Source organism: Streptopelia decaocto (assembly GCF_964273445.1).
Source record: "Streptopelia decaocto genome assembly, chromosome: 17".
Classification (NCBI taxonomy): domain Eukaryota; kingdom Metazoa; phylum Chordata; class Aves; order Columbiformes; family Columbidae; genus Streptopelia; species Streptopelia decaocto.
Window position 1 is genome coordinate 1,575,724 of NC_138672.1, and position 25,983 is coordinate 1,601,706.

Below are 25,983 nucleotides of genomic sequence, written 5' to 3' on the forward strand. Positions count from 1 at the left end.
TCACCTCTGCACTGCCACAAAGCCACACCACTGCTTCCCCTCCTCGCTCCCGCCTTAAGGCAGAGCCTGCCAACAATCTAGAGATAACAAGGAGTTTTAGGGGTTCCCAGGCTGGCTGCTGCCCCACGGCAGCATCCCGCATCCAGCTGCGAGCAGAGCACATGTGCGCACAGCAAACTCCTCCCGCCTTCACCTGTCACGCTGCTCTGGTTTCCCGCAGGCTGCCCGAACCTGCAGCTTTCACCGGCTGCGCCGCCGCCGCCGGCCCAAGGGCTGCCCGGGCCCGCGGGACCCGCTGGGCTCAGCCGCGGCTCGCCGGGGGTGCCAGGGACTTACTGCCCTTCGTTCAGCAACTTCCCTGCAAAGCAGTGAAAGACCAAGACTGGATACTCACCGTGAGCTGCTCCAGGGCCTGGAGCACGTGTGACACATCTGAGGTGCTGAAGGCTTGTTTTGGAGGCAAACACACAAGTTAAAAAGACTCAACCACTTGCCCTGGTATCTTGAAGCAGCAGACTGAGCCAACACTGGATTAATTACATTATGCCATGATTGAGACTGTTGCTAGGCTACAGCAAGGCTCCCTAAGCCCATCCTACTGCGGGATTTCCCCAGCATCACTCATTTGTGAGCTCGGGGGCATCCCAGAGGGACAGGTAAGCAGCTCATCCCTCAGAGAGGCAGGACCCTGGGCTGCGGGGGCTCTCAGGCACAAAGCCATCAGCCATCCGGCACCCGCCTGCTCGCTGCCCTCCCTGCAGCTCTGCCTGGCCCGTGCTGGGTTGTCCCAGCCCGGGGTTTGAGGGCCCTGCAGCACAGGGCTCCTCCCAGAGCACCCGCCAGCTCCCACATTCATTCTGCGTCCTGCTAAAACCCGAGCTTCAATAACCTTTTCACATTCACTGCTGGAGGGAAGGAAGCAAATCCTAACCCCGGGCCTTGGCAAGCCAGGGAAAAGTGGTTATGACCTTACAGGAGCAACAGAAAGAGGGTGAAGCTGAATCCATTGAAGGGCGGGATCATTGCATGTGGCCCTTGTCATAAACGATGGGAAATGATGACGACCTGGTGTGCTGGTGAGGCCGGCGCAGGGTAAGGCTGTGGAAAAGGGCGGCCCCAGCACCGGGCGCAGCGGGAGATGGATTGTGTGGGAATCATGAAGTACCAGCCCTGGCACGATCTCATCTGGCCTGGCACAGCCACAGAAGATGAACTGCAAGGGAGCCGGTGCCAAGGACGGCCGGTGGCACAGCCGGGGACAGCCTGGCCTGCAGAACAAGAGCAGAGCAGGGAAACGAGCCCGTCGCACAGGGCTCGGAGCGGGGAGCAGGATTTCAACAACAGCGCTGGCAAAGGAACAAATAAGCACAAAGTGGCCAGGAATAAATCTGGCTGGCAATTATCAGACAGCTCCCGAGCCTCAAGCGAGGTGCCTGATGGACACACTTCCTGCAGGGACGCCAGAACTCGAGCTGCTTTGGGGGCAGCGGGAGCTGCAAGGGCCGGTCAGGCTGGCATTGTGCTGGTTTTCTACCTGGTATTTTGTCAAGGGGGGGCAAGAAGCCACAGGCTGGGTATGAAGAGACACGGTCGTTTTGGCACTGGCTGTGCCATGCGGGGCTGGGGTGCCCGTCTCAGCAGCAGTGCTGAACAGTTCGACTCTCTTGCAGGGATGAGTTTTGTGACAGCCACAAACATATTAACGTGAGCAAGAGCTTTAGTGACCAGGGACAGCCACCTGTGCTAAGAAGACTTGGGCCATCAGGAGAAAGACGCTGTGAACATGCTGCTCCTGCGCAGGAGGAGCCCACGGCGGGGGACAGACCAGCACGGAGCGGTCAGCACCAGGACCCTGGGGTGCTAAAATCAGCTCCCGGCTGGGGAGCCCCAGGGACGGCAGCACAGCAGGTGTGAAGCTGCGGGGACCACAGCGCCAGTCTGCCCGGGGAGCGTGACTGCGGCCACGGCTGCTCACAGCAGCTGCACAAAGTCACACGCCGGGAGTTGCCAAGAGGGACAGGAGCTGCTAAGGCTGGATCGTCCCATTGCAGGGACGGGTACAACAAGGAACAGTCCCCAAAATAAACACTGGGTGCGCAGCTCCCATTCACATCTCAGGTTAGCGGCACAGCCAGGATAGAACCACAGAACATTTTGGTTGGCAGAGACCCTCAAGATCATCGAGTCCAACCATAACCCACCCCTGGCATTAACCCATGTCCTGAGAACCTCATCTCCGTCTGTCCAACCCTCCAGGGATGGTGACTCCAGCACTGCCCTGGGCAGCCTGTTCCAATGCCCAATAGCACTTTGGGGAAGAAATTGTTCCCCAGATCCAACCTCAACCTCCCCTGGCGCAACTTGAGGCCGTTTCCTCTGCTCCTGGCGCTTGTTCCTGGGGAGCAGAGCCCGACCCCCCTGGCTCCAAGCTCCTTTCAGGCAGTTCAGAGATCAGAAGGTCTCCCCTCAGCTCCTGTTCTCAGCTGAACCCCCAGGTCCCTCAGCCGCCCGTCACAGCAGACCTGCTGCCCCCAGACACGCAGACCCTGCACCGTCCCCTCTCGCCCCAGGTTCTGCTCCTCGGGCAGCTCCCGCAGCTGCAGAGCCGGGGCAGCAGCCCAGTGATCCCGGCTGGGAGGAGAAAGCGGGAACAAGGGACCTTGGAGGTACCTCTCATGCCTTATTGTGGACACTCCGGCTTCGAGCGGGCGCAGGGGAAGCCTGGCTGCAGCGGCACCGCGGCCGAGGGCCCCGCGGCTCCCTGCTGTGGAGCAGGAGCCGCAGCCGGTGCCGGGTCGGGCGGCTCCAGCAGCCCAGGACGCGCTGCCCGTGCTGCAGCGGGAGCCGGGCCCAGCTGGCAGGCTGCAAATGCAGCCATAAATCTGCACCTCTCCCTCCTGCTGCGCTAAACTAACGGAGGCCTTGTGGAGCATGCAGCTCTGGGCAGCGCTGACTGCAAGGAACTGCAGCTCCTGAGCCTCGAGCTCTTGATTTCTTTTTGGACGACTGAAAAACCCAAAAGCAAATACGCTGGTACCTCTAGAGATGCTCAGAGGAACTATTTATATCAATGTGATCCTGCAGAAGCTTCCCCGTAATGACACGCACGTACACATAATTGTTATATTTAGCTTATTTGAAAGACTGGGCACGGGAGAGCCCAGCTCACACAAGCTCTGTTTCTTTCTCCCCTCTTGCTGGCGCTGGGTTACACCTCATGCTGTGGCCCTGCCCAGTTCAACACTCCCTGAAAAAGGGAGATGTTTAAGTCTAAAAAGCACCTTTTTGCTACTTTCGTCCATGCTCCCACTTCACCCACAGGGTGGGATTTCTCTGGCCTTGCTGCCAAAGCCAAAACGTGCCGCACACCCTCCTGGGGCTCCGGTGTGAGCTCCCGCATCTGCTTTTCTCTTTCAGAGGAGTATTTTGGACACAATGACTCATCTTCGCTTGTTTTTGCCTCAGCTCCTTGCTCTGACAAGGAACACGAGCCACAGGGAGCGTAAAGGCTCCCACAGTGGCCAAATCTGGTCCAGGTGACAGACGAACCAACGCCAGCACCGGTGTCTGCAGGGGCCTCGGTGCCTGTGCAGCCTCCTGCTACCCCAGAGCGGAGTCTGCAAGGGAGCAGAGCTGAGCAAAACCACCATGTGTGTGAAACAACAGCTCTCCCTGGACAGCTCTCAGCTTTGGGGAAAGAACTCATGGGTTTTATGTTCAACTTTTGGTTTTTTGGGAGGGATTTTTAATTCAGCATGCTGCTCCACGAAGCGTAAGAATGCAGCAGCAGCAGGAGGGGCAAGCGGGCGAAACAGCCCGCGGGACACGGCGCTCCCGCGCCCGGGCAGACGCTGCGCTGGAGAAGAAGATGTGCAGAGGCAGTTGTACAACAGAGCTTTATAGTCAGAGTGGATTGTACCAGGTTTTTTCGATGCAAAATGGAACATGACCCAAAATCTTCCCGGGACAGAAGCGCTCTCAGAACACAGCCCGCTGAGGCTCCAGCGCCTTCTCACGAGAGGCCGCAAACCGGTCGCATCCCCATCCGCTTGGTCCTTCCCTGGAGTGCAAAGTCTGAACTGTCCCATGCGATTTCCCTACAGTCTTGTGTGAAATGTAGTAATGCGCAGTAGGCAAATGCTAATGGCAAACAGAGCTCAACAATGTACTGCTCATGCAGCAAAAAAATCAGTTTGTTTTACAGGGAAACAGTTACAAGTGCATTTTGGGGGCTGGGAAAAAGAAAAATGGACTAGATAACCACCTGCTGTCCAAGGCAGCTCTGGAGTGGCTAACTGATCAAAAGAACACCTTGCTTTATAGGGATGGAGAAGGAAACCCCAGTTCACATTTCATGGTTGACATTTTACAACAAAAAGGGGGGAGTGAGAACAAAACCAAACCTCAAATCAACCTGCAAGCAACAGGGTAATGTAACACACACAGCCTGGAGGGAGCTTCGCCATCTGAGCTGCGAAACGGACACCAGCACCAGAACAGAACGGGGTATGGAGAAGGAACAAGCTCCATCAAGCACAGGGACTGAGACACGGGTACGCGTGATGGGCTGCCCGGTGGTGCCCATCCAGCGGCCACCGGCGCTGCGGAGCCGGCACCAGCCATCCACGGGTCTACGTTCAAAGCACGAAGGTCAAGGCTTCCCAAAGCGCTGGGACAGGCGGGCTCTGCGCCGGGCAGGGGGGCAGCGTCTGGCTGCCGGACGCTCGGCGCGGGAGACGCGGCTGCGGCAGCCACGGAAGCCGGGCTGGACCGGCGCTGCCAGGGCCACGGTGCTCGTCCCCCCCAGTGCAGAGGGGCGGCCGGTGCTCTGCAGCCTGGCTGTAAAATGCCTGAGAAGCAAATGCCTTGCCATGCTAACACTGCCCTGTAGACAGTTCTGAAGCTCTGGATATCTTCATTTCCACGTGAGAGTCATGTCCCTGAGAGGTATTGAAGGGAGGGGATTCTAGTATATGCAAATTCAAGGGTGGGAAATGCAGAAAAGCACTGATTTTCCTCTCTCTTTTTCAGGTTAGCTTTGCACTTTGCATTGTTTTCCCAAACTGCATAGCAGCTTACGTGTAGTGTCTGAGACACTGGGGCCACGGAAATCAATGGGGCTTCATGAATTCCAACAGCAGCACCAGTGAGTGCTAATTAAGCTGCTGTGCAGGAAGGTCCCATTCAAAGGACCCCAAAATCACATGCACTCTCTCACTCTGGCCCTGCGGCTGCTGTTTTAGAGAGCTGTACCATAGCATGATCTGCTTGATTTAACGCTCATCAGCTGCTGGGTGCAGCAACGGCCAATACCACCTTTCTCATTAAAAAAATAGGAAGGATAAAAAGTTAAAGACTTGAGACAGGCGAGCACGATGCGTTCATGCAGCATGTTTTGTTGCACTCCTTTAGCAAGACAGGAATTTCAGGTGTGCAGGAGTGGAATACAGCGGAGGGGAGCGGGAGGCAGGTCCCCTTGTCCCCCACGCCCCACCAGCTGCCCCGTGGGGCATCCTGGAGGGAGAAAAACCAACAGCCTGGAAACCGTGTCCTGAACATTCCCCTTACTCAAGTACATCTCAGCTGGATTTGCCTTGTGTAACAAATGCACCAGAGCAGCGCACACAGATGTGAAGCTTTCGTTTTGCCAGCTTCGTTTTGACAGAATATATGGCAAATGGGCAAAGCTTTACACATCTGCACCTGCCCTGGTGTGACTCGTAAGAAAAGATGGAGACAGCCACAGAGAAGAGTCCGCTGCGCACACAGGCGCCCGCCTACAGCTCCTCATAGTCCCCACCTCCCCGCGGCTTGCTCATGCTGGCTCCTCCTCCGAGAAAAGCCTCCAGTTCATCTATTTCGTTGTTTTTCTCCTTGCTCTTCTTCTTTTTCTTCTTCTTCTCCTCTTTGCTCTCCTCCTTCTCTTTGCTCTTCTTGTGTTTGCTCTTCTTTTTCACAGACTTCTCCTCTTCCTGCAAAATGAGAAAAACGTTATTAGTAACTCCTCAGAGCGCGCCAGTAACCCAACACATACCACCCGAAACTGAGCACCTTGCTTGGGGTGAAGCATCTCCTACCAAGGCGGGTTTGGAGTTAATTCCTGAAGACCCTTCTGTGCGTTTGGACAGAGAGAGGAAGGACCATCTGGTTTATCCGTGGCTGACAATGCCACAGTACTGGACAGGCAGAATGTCAAAGCCCAAGCCTCCCGCAGGCTGGGGGGAGGGCTGCTGGGGACACCCCTCTGCGTGCAAAAAGTCACGGTGACACCAACAGGCTCAGCCCGGCAGAGACGCACTGCTCCCTTTAGTCCTGCATTTTACAAATCCACACGCCGCCTTTCCAAAATTCAACTGTTCTCCAGGCGTGATGCTCTGCAGAGCGCGGGAGGGCAGGCTGGCCGCAGGACGGGAGAGGCTCCCGGTGCACAGTGCACCGCACACAGCCGCCCCCTCCTCGGCCCGCAGATAATACGGCAGAACAGCTCTAAGGAATTAAATAGTACCTCTTTGCTTTTCTTTTTCTTCTTCTTTTTCTCCTTAGAAGCCTGTTTATCTGTTCAAACAAAAACAACAACAACATTGTTTTTAAACAATCGAACCTGTGAGAGATGCAATTCTGCCCTGTTCTGGTTTCTGAGAGCAAAATGCTCCATCCTGGAGCCCCGTGCAAAGGCGACCCCGACTCCTCCAGCCAAACTGCGTCCTTCGGAAACCAACACGGGCCCCAGCACCCACACCCTCCCTTCACCATATACATCTCATTTAATTATGAGCACGGTATTATCTATATCATACTGTGTTGTCAACGCTGACCTGGGTGGTCACTGTACCACAGCTACTAAGAAACAAATCCAGACTGGGTCCAAAGGCCAAACTGGGGACCAGGTTATTATTTCCAGAAGTGAAGAAATGCTCCTAGGAACCGTTTCCCTCTGAGCACTAAATATTCAAAGGCAGTGAAATCCTAGCGGGCATGGTTTGTGTTTCAGCAAGCGGAGCTGGGTATGGCAGGACCACTCGGGACACGGGAGTGACCCAGACGCCGCTGCTCACACTGGGATGGGAATGAGATCCCCACGGGGTGAAGGCTCAGAGCTGCGTCCCTGCTCTACGGGGCGGCTGCTTCCGCTGGATCAAATGAGTCCCAGAGTCCAGCACCGTCAAATCATTTGTCCCAGGTTGGTGGATGACTTAGCTGCTAATTAGACTGCCGAATGCCCACTGCCTTCGCACAGAACCTCCATTTGAACAGGAAAGGATCTACGTGGCTCCTTCACAGGAGGGTTTAAAACTGCACCGTGCTTCACTTGTGGAATTTGATTGTCAGTCTTACCTACACATTCTTCTCCTTGGTTGGTCTGTAAATAGAAGGCAGCCATGGAGAAGTCTAATTGCTGGTCAAGTTCCAACTGACTGACTACACCAAGACATGTTTTTATATTTATTGCAGAAAGAGATAGGAAGAACCCACATTGAATTATTAAAGCCACTAAACTGAAGTTAAATTATTGACCTGGGCCTCTGCAGATGCACTTCTGCTATTTCAAGCTGTGCTGTTCAGCAGCTCAAAGCGACAAGCCGATGAAGCCATCGCAGCCTGTGACATCTTGCTTACACTTTTGGAACAGCTATTCAAAGAGATCTCTCCCTGGTGCTGCTTACAGCTTTTCCTCCCCTTAAGTCTTTTAACTTCTCATCTTTCATGGTGACATCAGGGGCAGATCTATAGGAAGTCGCTTTGCAGTAATGCCAAAGTGGCAGAAATTATTTGAGTGGGTATGATTCGTTCCATCAGCAGACAGGGAAAAAAAACAGAAAAGCCCGAGGAAGGCTGAGGTTGTGATCAGAACCCCGCCCCACCCTTCCCAAAAATAGAAGAGCAAACTGGCAGGGTATGTCGGAGCATTTTGCTCAAATTGATCCAAATTCTTGAGGGGGTGGACACGGCCGTGCTGAGCAGGAAGCCTTATAGGGAAGCAGCTTGTGAAAGATGTTCTGCTGCTTCCAGGTGGGACAGCAAGAGAACACGGCTGATGCGACGGGTAAGCCCTATCCCCCCTTCCTCAGGGGGGAAAAGCTTAAAGAAAGTTAGTTATGTTGTGTTAAACCTCATTAAAGACTCACACAGGGCACTGCATGAAGTTACAGGGTATTATATTTAGTGCAAATTGGTTTGCTTGCACCCTGGAACCATTCTGGACAAAACAGATGCCTGACAATCAAAATCAGCAAGAGTGGGAATACGGTGTGACCTTTACCTTCCTCGCTGCTCTCCTTGGGACCAGTTTCTTCCAAACCCAAACCAAAGAGATCCGAGTCATTTTTCAGTTTAAAGGAGTGGACTGTTGGTTTCACAGGCTGGGGTGGCTTTGCCAATGAGGTATCGTCATCAGATATTTCAGAGAGATCTTCCCGGACTGGGAATTCATCCTAGAGACAAGAAAAGGCAGACAACACAGCCAAGGCTTTCAACCAAAAGCTCGAAGCATTTTGTACACAAAGATGCCAGATGTCAGCAGGCAGGGAGGAGGAAAGGCTGAACCGAGCTGTTACTGCCTGGAAATCAATGCCCTTGATCTTATAAGCTCTATCTATTTCTCGCCCTGGTAAAATGTCTCAGCAGCATTGGTACTGGAAAATGTGCTCTGATAACCGAACATCTGCGTTACCAAAATCAAATTTCTGACGTAAAGGGATGAAATGAGACATTCAACTGCGTTAGCTCAACAGCATCAGCTGCTAACTGCCCTAGAGAGGCACCGCTGCTTTGGGGCAAATCAAATCATTAGGAAACTGAAGCTGAAAACTCAGCTCCAGAGCTGACGGACAAAACCCTTCTCCTGGGGAGCTGCGTGAGGTCCCGCGTGCCAGAGGCAACAGGCAGCAGGGCCAGGGAAACCATCTGTGTTTGCACAATAACCCCTTCATAGAGTCAAAAGGGAACGTGCTCCCAGGACACATTTGCACCGTCAATGCGGTCCAAAAACCAGGGTGCTGGGTATCACCCCAAAAATCCTCTGTCTCTGCATGATGGGAATGGAAATGAAGTTTCATGATGTTCCGATACCTGCCAGCTGATCCTCTTCACAACTTGTTAACCACTCTTTCTTCATACGCTCCCCGCTGCCCAAACCCGGCCCCGCTCTGCGCTCGAGCCCGGCAATGCCCCCTCCTTGCTCGTGCTGCTGGTTTCACTGCTTTGCTTGACTGGTAACCTTGAACTTGAAAAGCGTTCACAAGCTGTGGGGCAGCCCCCCCCAGCACTGTCGCAATGGCGAGTTCCTTCACAAATCCTGGTTCTCATCCTCGCACGCTAAGACAAGTAAACTTGCTGCAAATACTTTTGCTTTTGTATTAAAGTGCCAGAAAAAGCAGGCACTGAAACTGCTACACAAATGGAAAATTCCTCAATAAACAGCATGACATCCAGGCAAGGTCAAAGAAACTGGGACAACTGTCCTTCCTGCAGGATTCTGGAATGATGCAAACACATAAACCAGACCAGAATAGCAGCTAACCCAGACACCGGTTGGACCCCTGAACAGCAGTGCCCACCTCAGATCACAGTTTATAGAGATTGCTCTCTGGCTGTGAGTGCAGACCACTGAAAGGCTGCGCTGGAACAGCCTTTGCAGGCAGATCTGCCTATGTCAGTAAGGACATTTGCCAAGCAAATTTTGTTACGGCCTTTTGACTGCTGGATTGACTGTAGGGAGCTCACTTGTTCTCTCTCTCTGGCATGCACATGCTTCTACACACTAATCTTTGGGTGAAAAACCACTACACTTGTATTTCATACCTTCCACACCACTGGACTGGCTGTGCTCTGGACTTACTGAGAATAAAGAGCACATCAAACCCGTAAGCACAAACCTTGTTGCCATGCGGCTTCACCAATGACAGCACTAGTGCGTTAGTGCCTGTATCAGTCTCCTGGGGTTGCTCAGCGCCTGCCGTGCTGCAACCGCCACCGGGAGATGGGGGAGCCGGCGAACGCTCTGCGCAGTGAGATGTCCCAGCACCTCACGCTCAGCTTCGCAGCAGCACACAGCGATTCATGCATGTTATTTACCATTTTCTTCTTCTGGCTGTCAGAATCCTCGCTTTCGAAGTCTGGGTCGTCCATAACAAATGAGAGCATCTGAGTGGCTATTGGTCCCTCTTGGTCACTGTCAGACTCCTCAGGCTTTTCCTCTTTGACCACTTTCTGCTTGAGAGTGTGTCCTTTGCTTTGGGAAGTGGCCTTTGGGGCCTGGGCTGCTGCTGGGCTGGTGGCAGCAGCCGGCAGGCCAGCGTTGAGCTTGCTGCTGCTGTTTCTATCGGAGCCAGAACGCGGAGGTAAACTGTCAGGAGGCTTCGGGTCGGTTGCTTTGGTCAAAATTGTTTCACTCTGTGGTTTCAGAGAATTTCTGGAAGACCTGAGAAGAAAGAAACAAATTGTCAGAGCCTGTCCACACCACCACGCTGTGAAGCAACGCACAAACACCAATTAACAGCTGAGCCCGCCTCAAGGGCTGCAACGTGCACCTGGACAGGAGAGGCGGTTCATCCCAGGTGGGTGTGTGGTCAAACTCATACCCCTCCAAAGCCGAAGATGGTCCTGGGCCCTGGGGATGCTGCTGCGCAGGTGGCTGAGCCAGTGGGCCACACCTGGCTGTTACCCACCAGATACGGTATGTGGAGAACCACGATCCAGTGCATCGTTCCCCAGCACAGGGTGTGGTGAATGACTGACGCTCCCTCACCACAAGATTTCGCTTCTCTGTCCTCCTCACACAGCTACGAGCACACATTCAGGAGCTTACAGCCTCTTGTTTGAACTTGAGAAAAACCCTGGGCCATTCCCAAGCAAAACCGTCCCAGAGAGCACAGTGCTCGGGGGCAATGCTGCCGAGGTGCGGTGCAGAGAACGCTGCACAAAGCACTCGCACCTAAAGAAAACCCGGCCCCGGGTGAAGGAGCAGGCTGACACAAACACCAACATCTCCCAGAGGTCACACACAAGCCAGCGGCAGGACCGAGCGAGGCCCAGGTTTGCCAGCACAACCCCACGCTTCAGGCTGTGCTTTGTACCTTTTTTTCCCCTGCTCTGTGTCGATGTCTTCATCAGGTATGAGTACGACCTTAGAGTCCTTCACCTCCTCCTCTTCCTCACTGGAGAGGGTGATGTTCTTGCTGGGCACCCGTTCTGCTGCCAGCACGGCTCTGCTGGGGATTTTGTCATCCAGATCCAGGTCATCTTGGAAACTCGCCACCATGGGGTTCCCTCCGGGTGCGTCTCCGTCGCTGCCAAACAGACAATGATCAGACACAGCACCCCAGGCTGTGCTGGGACAGACGTGTGGCCCCACTGTCGCTCACCTGGCTTTTCCGGCCAACTGCAGGGTCAGTGTCCCCGTGGCTGGACACCCACACCGCCCCATCTCCTCACCACCCCATCCCCTGCATCTCCCCTTCCCCTGCATCTCCCCATCTTCTCACCGCCCCATCCCCTGCATCTCCCCATCCCCTGCACCGCCCCATCCCCTGCATCTCCCCATCTTCTCACCGCCCCATCCCCTGCATTTCCCCATCCCCTGCATCTCCCCATCCCCTGCATCTCCACATCCCCTGCATCTCCCCATCCCCTGCACTGCCCCATCCCCTGCATCTCCCCATCCCCTACACTGCCCCATCCCCTGCATCTCCCCATCCCCTGCACTGCCCCATCCCCTGCATCTCCCCATCCCCTGCATCTCCCCATCCCCTCACTGCCCCATCCCCTGCATCTCCCCATCCCCTGCATCTCCCCGTCCCCTGCATCTCCCCATCCCCTCACCACCCCATCCCCTGCACCGCCCCATCCCCTGCATCTCCCCATCCCCTGCATCTCCCCATCCCCTGCATCTCCCCGTCCCCTGCATCTCCCCATCCCCTGCATCTCCCCATCCCCTGCATCTCCCCGTCCCCTGCATCTCCCCATCCCCTGCACCTCCCCGTCCCCTGCATCTCCCCATCCCCTGCACCTCCCCGTCCCCTGCATGCTGCCCTGGCTGCCGGGGGCCATGAGCCCTGGACAAAACAGGCCCCAGCAGGACCTGGCACAGAAAATAAATGGCTGGCAAAGGTGAGCTGCAGTGCTCCAGAGCAGCCCGTTGCTCCAGCTCTATCAGAACATCTCTGGTCCAACACGTGAGGATCAGCCAGTTAAACCGTGGGAACTGCTCCCTTAATCCCCACAGCCTGCAATTAAACCTGATCATACACTGCTGCTGCTACAGGAATTCACCTGCAGCTATCCTGGAATGATCTGTTTCCTTGGTGCTCCCTGAAGAAGGCAGGTACCCATACACCACAACCGTGCTTTAACATCCCCCAAATTAAATTAACCTGAGGACACACGTTCAGAGCTAGGAGTCCATCAGACTCCCTGGACTAACACAGTTACGTGTTCAGCGGCATCTGAAATTACCAGCTGAGGATTTTTGTCTGCATGTCCTGGGGACTCACCAATTTTAACACTTGCTGAAGGATTTGCTCATGTCAGGAATAAAGAGATTTCCCCAGTCTCAGCTGATGAGCCTTTGCATTACCTTTCCTCATTCTACTTGCTTTATTTGCAACAGATATCCAGTTCCTTCTTGAAAACATATCATATGGAATATTCACTGTCCTTTTAATGACTCAATACAGATTGTATTGTATTGCGTTTATTATCAAGCAGAGACAAAGAAAACGATTATAGCTTGGAACAGATCAGATTTCAGAGGCACAAAAGGAATCACAAACCCACAAAATCCTTCATCAGAAGAAGGTGTTGCCAGCCCCCAGCACACGGCCAGCACTGGCGCGGGCAGTGGAGGATGCTGTGCTGATGGGAAGGGAGACGCCGAGGCCCCGACACAGTCCAGCTGACTGTACTACTCACTCTGGCTCTTCTCAAGGCTAGTTACTGCCTTACAAATTAGTTCTGAGGAATTAATGCACCTTCCAGCCCATGATGGGGTTACGTGTGACATAGGGGACACCACACGTATCACACCGGGTGCAGCACATCGAGAGCGATTGGATCAGCGCTTGTCTGGGTCAGTGCTGAGCCCAGTGCGAGTGTCCAGTCCCTCCTCCCGCGGTCGGTGGGGACCCCTGTGCCTCCAGGCCCCCCCGCGCAGCTCCCAGCTAAAGAGGCAGGATGCTGAAGAGCCTCCTCACCACAACACTGCTGCTCTCGGGCCGAGCCAGAACGCAGCCGCACAGCCCGTCCCACACAAAGGAGAAGAAAACCGGTGCCCAGAACAGCCTCCAAGGCTGGAGGAATTACAAGTGAGCGGTTTCTGAGCTCTGCAAAGCACTGGCAGGGTTTCCTCTTGTGATGCACTGAAAAGAAAATGGAGTTGCATCCTAAAAACGGCAGGATGTTATTCTGAAGTAGTGACACTGCATTTCTTTAACACATCACTGCTCTATTAAGCACAGGGACTCTTCAGAGGTTGCTGCCACTGGCACTGTCCTCCTACTGCACACCACACGAGACCTGCAGCCTTTAAAGCCATCCGAACAGACCATCCGTGTGCACACACACCGCACAAAGTGGGTCATCTCCCTTTGCAGCGAATACGCTGCCTCCATCCACAGCTTCCACACAAATTGTTGAGCGACAGCTTAAGAGCAAAGCAATGGAGTGAATACACGTCAGGAAAATCACTGCTGCAATATAAACAAGGTCTGACAATGCAAAATGAGTATCAGCTTGTGGTCCTGAGGTTCCAGCTGGAAGGAATTCAGAGCATGCAAAAACAAGCACATTGCACCACTCTCTCCAACACTTGACGCGCTGCCAAGGCTGCGCTAGTGATGAGCCAACGTGTTCGCAGGCGCAGGTACCCACCAAAAATGACGACGCTTGCCGGGGTCTGCGTCTGAGCTACTGAGCAAAGAGCTTGTCGGGGTTTCCTCAGTGAGCTGTCTGTCGAGGACACAGAACGGCTGCTGGGGATGAAACAAATCCTGCTGCAACAGGAGCACCCGCTCTGAAAGCCGGACGGACCGTGCTGCACCAGCCCTGACCCACGGGCAGCCAGCAGAGTCCTCTGGCCGCATCAGTTTTTGGGGCTAGAGAAAGAGGAAAAACCCAAACTCTAATAAAGCAGATAAGCTGAGGGACTCATATCCACAGGATGAGCCTGCACGACTATATTCAAGAAGATGGGGATCTCCTAGTGCAAACCAGTGTCCTCAGCTTCCCTCTCTTGGTCCAGTGCAGCTGGGGAATGCGACATAAATCACAGAAGCCACCAAACTAGAGAACCAGTTCAGAGTCATTCAGATGTAAGGACAAGGAAATCTAATCAACGTTAAAGACAAATGTCTAGTGATGCTGGGAAGACAGAGCAGGAGCACTGCTGGGTACAGCACGGCTGGGTTTCAGACACCTGCAGCCACCGGGCCGGCCGAGGGACGACGGGAGCCCACGCGGAGCCAGAGCAGCTCCTGCAGTGTGGTCACACACACCGGCTCAGGGCACCCGGCTACAGAGCAGCAAATTAAGCTCTGAAACAGCAAATTGAGAGACTGAACTGCCTTCCTAATTAACCAGTAAGGAAACTGATTTGGGGAGTTCTCTTTATTGCAAGCTAGAGAACCATAACGTGTCACTAACCAAAACCCAAGACTCCATTAATCTCTGTAGATCTGTGCTGGGATTTAGCTGCAGCAACACCAAGAGACGTCAGTAAGCACCGAAAGTCTCGGCAGCTGTCTGATCTTTGGGCAAGCGCGGCCTTGTTCCATGGCACGAGCGCATTCCTCACCGCCAGCATGCGTCAGAGGAAAGCGGGTTTTTCTGACATTACTGCTCCATGTCAACTCTTGCTCCATTGTTCAGAGATTTTACGGAGAAGGGAGTGGGAGCTCACACAACGTCACTGCAAAAACATTAAGAATTCCCTACGTCACCAAAACACACAACGAAATACCAGACTTTGCAACCTCTTTCTGAAGCTCAGAAGAGAAAACAAGTTCTTACAAATGGAAGCAAACACAGCCCTGGGTTCAGGAAGCAGCTCAGTTACACATCACCCTGCTTCCAACAACGGGAACGAGACCTTCCCCTCCTCCCCAGGAGTGGTCCCTACGTGAGAGCTGGGAGCTCCGACTGCGGATGGATGAGCCAACCGAGAGCTTACGGGAGAGGATTCGAGAGGCCAGGTAAAGGTGACACCAGTGTGTGTCTGCTGCAGGCTCCTGGCCAGGAAAACAAGTGGATCCAGCCTTCTATAAAAAGACAAGAGCAGCCTCATGTTCACAGGCCCTGGTCCTCATTACTTCAGCCACCCCCATGTCTGCCGGAGGGACCTGAGAGCAAGACGTAAGCGATCCAGGATGGTCCTGGAGCGCACTGGTGATAACTCCTGAGGGATACAGGAGCCAACAAGGAGAGGCGCTCTGCTGGACCTCCTGCTCACACAAAGCGAAGGGCTGCTTGGGAGGGTGAAGGCCAAAGGAAACCTTGGTGGAGTTGAGGATCCTGAGGGCGGGGAGGAGGGTAAAAGCAAGCTGGACTTCAGGAGAGGAGACTGTGGCCTCTTCAAAGATTTGCCTGGAAGAATCCTGTGAGATAAGGCTGTGGAGGGAAGAAGATCTCAAGAAATCTGGTTAATATTCAAGGATCACCTCCTCCAAGCTTAACAGCGGTCCATCCGATGTGTAAGGAGTCAGGCAAAAATGGATGGATGGTCTGCATGATGAACAAGGAACTCCTGGACAAACTCCAACAAGGAAAGGAAGCATAGAGGGAATGGATGCAAGGACGGGCAAGCTGGGAGGAATACAGAGACATTGTCTGAGCAGCCAGGGATGAAATTAGGAGAGCTAAAGCCCAAAGGGAATTGAATGTGGCCAGGGATGTCAAGGACAATGAGAAGGGCGTCTATACATACATATGTGACGAAAAGAAGACTAAGGAAAATGTGGGCACATCGCTCAATGAGAACGGGGACCATGGAAAAAGCTGAACTAAGTGCCTTCTTTGCCTCAGTCCTCACTAGCAAGACTGGTCTTCAGGAATCCCAGAGACCAGAGGAATAATACAGAGTAAGGATGTGCCCTTGGTGGAAGAGGATCAGGTCAGGGATCCTGGACAAAGCAAAACTGGACATGCATAAGTCCGTGAGCCCTGATGGTGACGCACCCGTAAGCACTGGGGGAGCTGGCCGGTGCCACTGCAAGGCCACCCTTGATAATCTTTGATCAATCACAGCGACTGGGAGATGTGCCTGGAGACTTTCCCGAAGAGGAAAGCAAATGTCACTCCTGTCTTCAAAAGGGGCAAGAAGAAGGACCCAGAGAACTACAGTCCAGTCACCTTGACTCCTGAGAAGATGGTGGAGCAGCTATTCCTGCAAACTATCTCCAGGCACATGCGTGACAGGACAATCATCAGGAGTAGTCTGCATGGATTTACCAAGGGCAAGTCATGCTTGATCAGCTTGGAAAAAGTTTATGATACGATAACTGGCCTGGTAGATGAGGGGAGAGCAGTGGATACCTCATTCAGTAAGGTCTTCGGCACTGTCTCCCTAAAATCCTTGCAGGGAAGCTGTTGAGGTACAGGCTGGATGAGCAGTAAGGTGGATTGAAAACTGGTTGAATTGTCTGGGCCCAGAGCGCGATGAACAGCGGTACAGTCGAGCTGGAGGTCAGTACCCAGCGGTGTGCCCAGCCACAGGATCATAGAACATAGAAGCCCTTTGGCTGGAAAAGACCCTTAAGATCATCGAGTCCGTTAACCCAACACTGTCCTGTTTATCACCTTCACTGATGACCCGACGATGGGGCAGGCTGTACCCTCAGCAGGTCTGCAGATGACACCAAGAGGGAGGAGGACTGATGCCCCAGAGGGTCAGGCTGGAGAAATGGCCTGACAGGAGCCTCCCAAAGTTCAACAAGGGCAAAGTCCTGCACCTGGGGAGGAACAACCCCAGTGCTGGGGCCACCCAGCTGGAACACAAGTGGAACACGAGCCAGCAAGGTGCCTGTGCTGCAAAGAACACAAATGGTACCCTGGGCTGCATTAGGCAGAGCATCGCCAGCAGGTCAAGGGGGGGATCCTCCCCCTCTGCTCAGCACTGGGGAGGCCACAGCTGGAGCGCTGGGTCCAGTTCTGGGCTTCCCAGTACAAGAGAGACATGGGTGTACTGGAGACGGTCCAGTGATGGGCAAATAAGGTGATAAAGGGACTGGAGCATCCCTCACATGAGGGAAGGCCCGCTCACGAGAGCTGGGGCTGCATACCCTAGAGAAGACAAGGCCTGGGGGGATGTATCAGTGAGTTTAAATACCTGAAAGGTGCAAAGGAGATGCAGCCAGGCCTTCTCCAGTGCTGCCTGGTGACAGGACAAGACACAATGGGCACAAACTGAAACACAGGAGGACCCCTATGAACATCAAAACCCACTTTTTGCATGGAGAACTGCCATAGGTTGCCCAGGAACTTGTGAATTCTGCATCCATGGAGATATTCAAAAGCTACCTGGACATGGTCCCGGGCAACCAGCTCTGGGTGGCCGGGTGGGAGTAGATGACGTCCAGAGGTGCCTCCAACCCCAGCCATTCTGTGGTTCTGCGGATGCCACTGTCTCTGCTCCACACACGAAATGCTCTGTGCACTAAGGCATTCCACATGAGCTAAGTGCAAGACCCCTGACAGCCAGGTGATTCCTCCTGTTTGAGTAAGAGAAGTATCTTCACAAGTTCTCAGTACACATCCCAGTCTTCTGCCACATCTCCAATGGCTCTTCAGTTTCTGAGCTTACACTTGGTTGCAGCACAAGCAGAAGAAATGCTGGCAAGCTGTGTAAGATTAGCACTCAGATATCTGCTTAAAAATGCTCAGGAGAGCTGAACACATCTTTCTAGTATGTTCTCAAGCTTTGTTCCTCACTCAGATGCAAGGGGAAAATAGCTTCCAGTATTTCATTGTTTAAAGCCAATAAAATCTCCATTAGGTTTCAGTGGTTTCATTGAACATTTTTGTTCTTTGGGTCAGAGACAAATTTCTGTAGCAGTAGATTCTGTTGCGCTACAACCACCTACTCACTGCAGTAGAAGCTGATTATTAGGGATGGTGCTTATACGAGTCTTGTGTTGCTCCTGGCTATCATGGGGTTGTAACTGGCACCCTGAAGGAAATCAGTTATCGCAGGTGATGGTCAGAACCATATCTACATCTCCGAACTTCAGCACATCCGGTTTATTGTGGTAGGGCCTTTTTGGCAAGAAACTGAAGGTAAATTTGCCAGACCACTGAGAGAACTGTGTGAAGTACATAAAAACCAGAGCAAGACATGGATGCCAAGCTGCAGAGAAATAATGAGCACCTGAATTTGCAGGGATGTGCTGCAAGGTCTTCTCCTAGGGAAACAGAGCTGGTCAAACTGCAGATGGTCCCCACTGTCAGCAAAGGACGATGCTGTGAACACGTGTCCTCTCAGCCCTGTGAAAGCCCAAAGGTCCCTCCTCATTCTGCCCCCACCAGCTCATGTGCACTGGGAGGCCACAAAGCCAGCAGGGCACACAGGGCCAAGAACAGGACAACCCTACAACCAAGGAGCAAGGCCCTTGCACACCACTGTTTGAGATGTTTAACACTCATTTGCTTCCAACACTGATGTTCTGGAGAAGAGAAGCCTTTTTAAAGCATCCAGCGCTGTACCCACAGGGAGAGCTGCAGCTGAAGAGCTCTAAGGGCGCTCCAGGACCCGTCCTTCAGCAAACCCAGCAGGTCAGGTTTGGCTCTCCTGACATTTCCTTGTTAAACACAGAACAATATCCCAGCTCAGCCACAGCCGCGAGCAAGCAGCTTTGTAGGCTGGCGTGCTTATAACAACCTCCACTGTTTTCCCTTCTTCTTCTTTTTTTTAAATAAAACATCCACGTGTTCTACCATCACAAGGGATGATGATTCAGGCTGACCTGCATTAGACGGGCATCAAGCCTCACATACAGCGCTGACTTAAAGTTGTGGTTGAAATAGAGAACACCGAATCATGACATAGATGTCAAAAGATGCAGAATCCACCACATTCACAGATCAGCTGTATCAGCGTTTCATTACTCTCCCGGTTAATCCAGTGTTGATGACAAGAGGCAGCAGCAAGGACTGTTCTAAGCAGAGGGATGCCTGGGAGCAAGCTCGGGTCACCTCCTCGGTGACGGTGACAGTCTGCTCTCAGACAGCTGGCTGCACGTCCCCTTGTCTGAGCTGCTCAGTGTACACAATCCTTTTTCCCTTTTTTTGGTTAAAAAACATCAAAGCCACGAAAAGAAAGAAAAAGAAAAGAAAAAGAAACTCCAGCCTAGAACATAAGCACAGCTCTCTGCCTTTTGCAGGACAGAATCACAGAGTCACAGAACGGTTTGGGTTGAAGGGACCTTCCCAGCTCCCCAGTGCCCCCCCTGCCATGACAGGGACATCTTCACCAGCTCAGGTTGCTCAGAGCCCCGTCCAGCCTGGCCTGGGATGTCTCCAGGGATGGTTCATCCACCACCTCTCTGGCCAACCTGGGCCAGGCTCTCACCACCCTCAGGGCAACAATTTCTTCCTCATGTCCAGCCTGAATCTCCCTCCTTTAGTTTAAAACCATCACCCCATGTCCTATCACAACAGGCCCTGCTCAAAAGTCTGTCCCCATCTTTCTTATCAGCCCCTTTTAAGTCCGGAAAGGCCACACTAAGGTCTCCCCGGAGCTTCTCTTCTCCAGCTGAACCCCCCAGCTCTCTCAGCCTGTCCCCCAGCAGAGCTGTTCCAGCCTCGGGTCATTCCTGTGGCTCCTCTGGCCCCTCTCCAGCAGGTCCATGTGTGTCCTGTGCTGAGCACCCAGAGCTGGACCAGCACTGCAGGGGAGTCTCACAGAGTGGGGCAGATTCCCCCCCAAATCTGCTGCCCACGGGGCTGGAGATGCAGCCCAGGACACGGGTAGATTTCTGGGCTACAAGCACACATTGCTGGCTCATGGCCAATCTCTCGTCTCCCAGCACCCCAAGTCCTTCTCTGCAGGGCTGCTCCATCCATCCATCCATCCATCCATCCATCCATCCATCCATCCATCCATCCCCAGTTTGGATTGACACCGGGGATTGCCCCAACTCAGGTGCAGGACTTTGCACTTGGCCTTGTTGAAGCTCATGAGGTTCACAAGGAACCACTTCTCGAGGTTGTCCAGGACCATCTGGATGGATCCCGTCCCTCAGATGTGTCACCTGTACCTCTCAATTGGTGTCATCTGCAAACTCTGTCTATGTCACTGATGAAGATATTAAACAGTACTGGTCCCAGTACGGACCCCTGAGGGACACCACGCACCCCTGATCTCCATCCAGACATTTAACCATTGATCACCACCCTCTGGGTATGACCATCCAACCAATTCCTCATCCATAGAAAAGTCCATCCATCATATCTGTATCTCTCCAATTTAGAGAGAAAATGTTCGGAAGGAACAGGAGAAACGGACAGAGAAGAAGCAAGGTCTCCCCTAAGACTCTCCTGAAATCTGCAGGCAAGCATGCAGGGACACTCCCAAGGGAGCGTGACCCTCTCCATCCTTCCTTCCAGAATCCCAGTGAGCCACGGAGTGCCTCCAGGACTCCTCCAACAAACACAAACCCCTTTATAATGACTCATGAACGGCATTAGCAGGCCACATGTCAACCGGCCATAGTCTGGCCGTGCTTTAGGCCTCTGCAACGGGAAAGTATTTATTAGGCAAAGCATAATATCCATGCAAAGTGCATTGAGTTCCAGAAGGAAAATATCTCAAAAGCTTCAGCATGTTTGGCCAGAAGGGAAATCCCTTCTTGACTCAAAGCAACCGAATGGCCTAACACTGAGCATCAAAGCAAGAACGCACAACCAGGAAGGTGATAACCAGCTTCTACTGCTGTTCCTCGTTCCCAGGGAGCAGAGTGTAACATTAAACAGGAGACACTGAACACTACAACTGGCTGTACCACAGCCTGAAGGGCTCAGGGGCAGCTAATTGCTCTGCAATCACCTCCTGGACAGCTGCGACAGGTCAGCCAGGCCCGACTCACCGCTCGGACTGCATGTGCAGGTGTGTCCCTGCCTCACCCTCCCTCCACCCTCCTCTCCTTACCTTTCACTATCGACACGGCGTTTAGTCTGCAGTTTCCCTTTGTCCTTCTGTGGGGCTGGGTCTTCTAGAAAGCTGTGGTCCAGGTTGTCATCAGGAACAAAGTCCTCCACGCTCTGCACTTTCGCAGGGGCTTCAGGGTGGGGAGGAGGCGCGGCAGCAGCAGGATCTGCATGACCAACAGTAGCTGTAAACCACAGGGTTCACCACCAACAGGTCAGAAATTCGCTTTGTACAGCTCTATCCTGCGCGGGTGGCAGCAGCCATGGACCCTGGTACCCAGCAGGGCAAGAGGAAGGTTATGAACAGGATACTCAGACCAGGCTGGAATCCCACACGAAGGTGCTCGCAGAACACGCACGGCTGCTGCGGTTTGGAATGCACCAGGTTGACCCAGGCTGCTAAATAGTCTAAAAACTCTCCAACCTGGAACCGACTGCTCTACAGCAAGCACTACAACTGCCTGCACCACCGCCAGACTGCACCTCTGCTGGCCGCGCTGCTCCCGTCTGATGGCCCTTCGCTATTCTCTTACCTCTTCCAGACTGTTCGGTTCACCCACTCACCTCCTCTCGCTTTTTCAACTCTAACTCAAAGGCAGGATTTTCCACACTCTGCTGTACATGCCCTGTGTAACTAAAAGCTCGAGCAAACAGAGACTCGTTTCAATACAACGTATTTGTACAGACACCGTTACCCATCTTCACGGTATCAGGATGAAATCTCATAAAATTAGCATAACCAAGAAGCCTAAAGCAATTAACCTTTTCGGAATTCGCAATGTTCAACCTTTTCCTTCTGCCCAGACAGCACGTCACCTCTGGGCTCTTTTCTTCTGGCTGAACATGTTTCGTATGGATTTTTTTTTAGGTTTTTCTCTACTAGTACAGCTTCCCAATCACTTTTGCACACAAATAACACTATTGCTAATGCCACAGAGTAGCGTTGGTGTAAGAAAACACACAGCCAAAAGAATTACTACTGCAAGACTTCAAGGGAAAGCTTAAATAGCAGCTCCCATAAAACATAAGTATTCCTTTGTGACGGTGATTTTTCAACCGCTTTCCAATTAGCGAATCCCTAGCTATGTTCCAGGAGAGGTGCAGACACTTGGCACACTACATAAACCCAATAACACTGACAGATCGGCTTTTCCTTGCGGCCTTTTGTAATCCTCCCAAAAAGCCCCCTTGAGATAGCAGAACTGCAGGTCACAAGCCTGAAACAGCTCTCAAGGTGTTTTATTTAAAAAAAAAAGAACATAAAGAAAACAAACCAACCCCAAAGATTGTAACACTGGTAGCAGAACACATCTTTTTTCTACATACCAATACCACAAAGGGTTTTTTATCAACAAGGGATTTCTATCATTTGCTCTTCTTTGTTTGTTTGTTTGTTTGTTTCTGGGTGGAAAGAGTCACCAAAAATGGCAATGGGTGTACTGTGTCATACCTGGTAACGGATTCAGGATGCAGAACATTGTGTGCAGATCTAAAACGGAAAGATTTCAACATCTGAAACTGCAAACTGTGTTCCCGGCACCTCCTCCTTTCTTTCTGTGGGTGTCTCAACAGCCCTGTGAGCTTGAGGGATTGAGGTTTGAGAGGGAAGGTATTTCCAACGGGTGATTCAGACCATGTCACGCTAATGATTTTTAGGCAGTGCCAGCTCTGCAGCTCCAGCTGGCTTTGCAAACAAAGCAACTGCGACAGGCAAATTAAGGTCCAGATCAGTAAAAGTGCATGCAGCAAAACCTCCGATGCCCCTGCCCTGCAAGCTGGCGGGCAGCGGTTCGGCCCGAGCGCCGCTCTGCTCTGTGTGCCCCGCGCTGAGAACAAGCGAGCGGGCTGCCCCAACCGCGAGTGCTCCCAAGGAGCACACACTGCCCCGGGGGACTCTGCTGCACGGCCTGGACTTACGTGATCATTTCTGGCTGAATAACCTTTAAAACCAGCACTGCGCTGTCCTCCGCTAACACACAGGAGCCCCTTGGAGCTGTCAGACTTTTGTGAAGACAGAGCTTCAAATAGGTTCTCTAACAATTTTTCTTGCTATTTGAGAGGCATATGTGCTCCTGGTAAGAAGCTGACAGTTCTTTTATTAGTGTCCCCTGCGTGTCCAGTACGTTTCTCCTGAACCACGCTACAGGCAGCACGCAGCTGGCTGGACACTGTCCTCATCCGAGCACAGAGACAAACCACAATGAGAGAAACAGGAGAGAAACAGAGAGTGACAGCGCAGCTCTCCTGGCACACACACAGGGCCCGTGTTCCTCAGACACCTGTCTGCTCAGCCTCTCACAGGGAACACAGTGAAGGCAAAGCAGAGAAACACCCACAGGTGACACTGCACCCCAACACCCACCTGGCTGCGGAGGAGCGGGGTCCGACGCAGGAGATGTCCCAAACAGACGGGAAATAATGCTGCGCTTTGGCGGTGGGACGGCAGCCGGAGGTGCCGGGGAGGCTGTAGCTGGTGGAGGCGCGTGTGGCTGCTGGGCTTCAGGTGCAGGCACTGGTGAAAACGATGGGGGCGGCTCAGGAGAGACGGCGGAGCCTGCGGCAAGCGGCTGCTGCGGGGTGCCGGGGCTGGAGCTGCCCGTGGACGTGGAGCTCGGAGGTACTATGGGGGACTGCGAGCCAGAGGAAGGGCTCTGCCCGTTAGTTGTTAGAGGCGATGTGTGTCCTCGACTTCGGGCTTCCATCATTTCAAGGAAGCTGCAGGAAGATAAATTGCAATATAAGGAATGGAGAAAACATGCTCAAGAGAGCACGGAGCGCAGCGCTGGGCTGCTCGGGGTACGTGCTGAGCTGGGAGGGTACGGGTCTGCTTTGGGTGACGCTGTGACTCCCTGGGCCACAGTCAATCTGGTTCACCCACGTGAGTTAAATTCACCCCATCTGCATCGAGGTGTGGAGAATCCCAACCTCCTTTGCACTGCACGATGAAACCTCTATTTGCAGAGATGCTGGGAACTCCCTGGGTAGACAGGCTATAAAAACGTGCCAGGGCTTGAAACACAACCTTAAGTGAGTTCTTGGGCATATGTCTCGAAGGGAGTAAGTGCTAGAGGAACGGTACGCTTTTAGATTCTGCAGAAGAGATCTGAGCGCTCAAGAAAACTCAAATGCTATAAAAACCTCTTTCAGCCAAGAATGGATTTGAGAAGAGAATTCTTGAACGTCAGAAGGAAGGAGCTATGCACAGGGCTCGCAGGACGCACCGCGATGATCCATCTCGCGATGTGCAGACACACGGGCTGTCCCTGCGCACGCTGGGCTCTGCGGGCGGGCAGGGACGCTGAGCAGCAGCAGCTCTGAAGCGAGTTGTGGTCCTGGCCGGATTCCTGACTAGAAGAGCGTTAAAGCCTGTGCCACTACAGAGGGTGAAACGCTCTGTTTCAGAAATGAAGCCCAGCCTGCTCCGCCGCAGCCTCCTTCTGCAGCCCGTGTGGTTCGCAGTCTTTTCACAAGCTGTATGCAAAGCAATGCTAACAGAAAGACAGGCTGTTACTCTGAAATGGGCTCAAAATAAGATTTGCTCCATGCAGCCCATCTGAGAGATATAGAGAACGCTCAAAATGAAGTGTCATGTATAAAATCTAGCAAATGCTGTGGTCTTGCCTCTTATTTCATTAAGCCTAACGAGCTTGTGCACAGGGACTCTGGGTTCAACTGCAAGACAGACAGACTTGGTTGTGCTCCAGTGTGTCAAAACAGAGACACAACCCGTCCTTCAGGGGCCTGCGCCACACAGACACCTCCAGCGGAACGGCTGCTAAGCAGAAAGCAAACAGCAGGGGCTAGAAGACTCGAAACCCCCTTGAGATATCATTTCCTATTTTAAGAAGCAACCTGATACACTTTTAAGGAACAAACTCACGTACTTTGTGACCAGCAACGTCTGAAGCCCTAGAAAACAACATCTCCAGGAAGCTGTTACCTGAACTGGAAAACCAGGAGTCCTTCCTAACTAAGGAACTGGGTAAGGTGGAGATAAAGGGTAGCACCAAAAAGCAGTAGTAGCTAGGAGAGAAATCCTTGGCAGAGTTCCTCAAGGATTAGCCTAGAGATATAATTCGGCCTTTCAATGAAGCAGCACAGAGACCAGGGAAATGCTCATGAGGCTGCAAGCTGAGAGGCAGCATCGACAGAGAAGAGGACAGGGACAAGAAACAGAAAGAACTGGATAATCCTGAAAAACAGAAATGGGAAAAAATTCAACAGTACAAAGCAAACAGTCATCTGCTCAAGGGCTGGGGAACAATTGCTCTTGCTCCAAGTTCACCCCGCAAGAATGGTTAAGAAGGACTCGCCTCCCTCATTCCAGATCGGACTAAAGGCTGCAGACACGGCGCTGCCTGGGACGAGCGGCAAAGGAGCCTGGTTGTCACACGGTCGTCCAGCGCCTGTCCCGAGACCGCTGCCAAGGCACCTAAATCAGAGCCGTGCTGTGGTAGCCTCACTGGAGCTTCCAGCAGGATTGGGGCAAGGCTTAGGGGCTTATTCCACCCACCAGACCGGCTACAGCAAAACCAGCTCTCGGCAGAGCTGAGATCAGAGCGTGTGACGCAGCATCATCCATTCCAGCATCCTCCCTCTCAGGGGACTGGTAGCTGGGGTGAGCTGCGCGACAACACGCTCCGCTGCAAATGATGCGTGGATTTGTCATGCACCAAAGAGAAAACATAAAGGGGTTTAACTCTTGCACTGAGCTCTGTGGAGGCTGCACTAGGTTAGTCTGGAAGGTGCTCAATGTGTCACGCACGCCGCAAGAACACAACCATGCGTTTTCAGCACAGGGCCCAGCAATTGCCCATCACTGCTACTCGAGGAGCGGGTCACCACATGTGC

At 53.0% G+C, this 25,983-nt stretch overlaps 1 protein-coding gene across 1 annotated transcript in view; it reads right to left on the reverse strand.

Annotated features, from left to right (window-relative positions):
* Nucleotides 1–3,878: 3,878 nt before the first annotated feature.
* The window catches only part of RABL6 (RAB, member RAS oncogene family like 6), a 61,548-nt gene continuing 39,443 nt past the window's right edge, over nt 3,879–25,983 (reverse strand). Inside the window, exons 9-15 of the mRNA XM_082067768.1 lie at nt 23,495–23,847; nt 21,134–21,299; nt 11,076–11,288; nt 10,075–10,420; nt 8,261–8,432; nt 6,506–6,555; nt 3,879–5,972 (exon numbers count right to left, since the gene is read on the reverse strand). Of these exons, the coding sequence (XP_081923894.1) occupies nt 5,778–5,972; nt 6,506–6,555; nt 8,261–8,432; nt 10,075–10,420; nt 11,076–11,288; nt 21,134–21,299; nt 23,495–23,847 (1,495 nt within the window). The 3' untranslated portion in view covers nt 3,879–5,777. The remainder of the gene's footprint in view (nt 5,973–6,505; nt 6,556–8,260; nt 8,433–10,074; nt 10,421–11,075; nt 11,289–21,133; nt 21,300–23,494; nt 23,848–25,983) is intronic.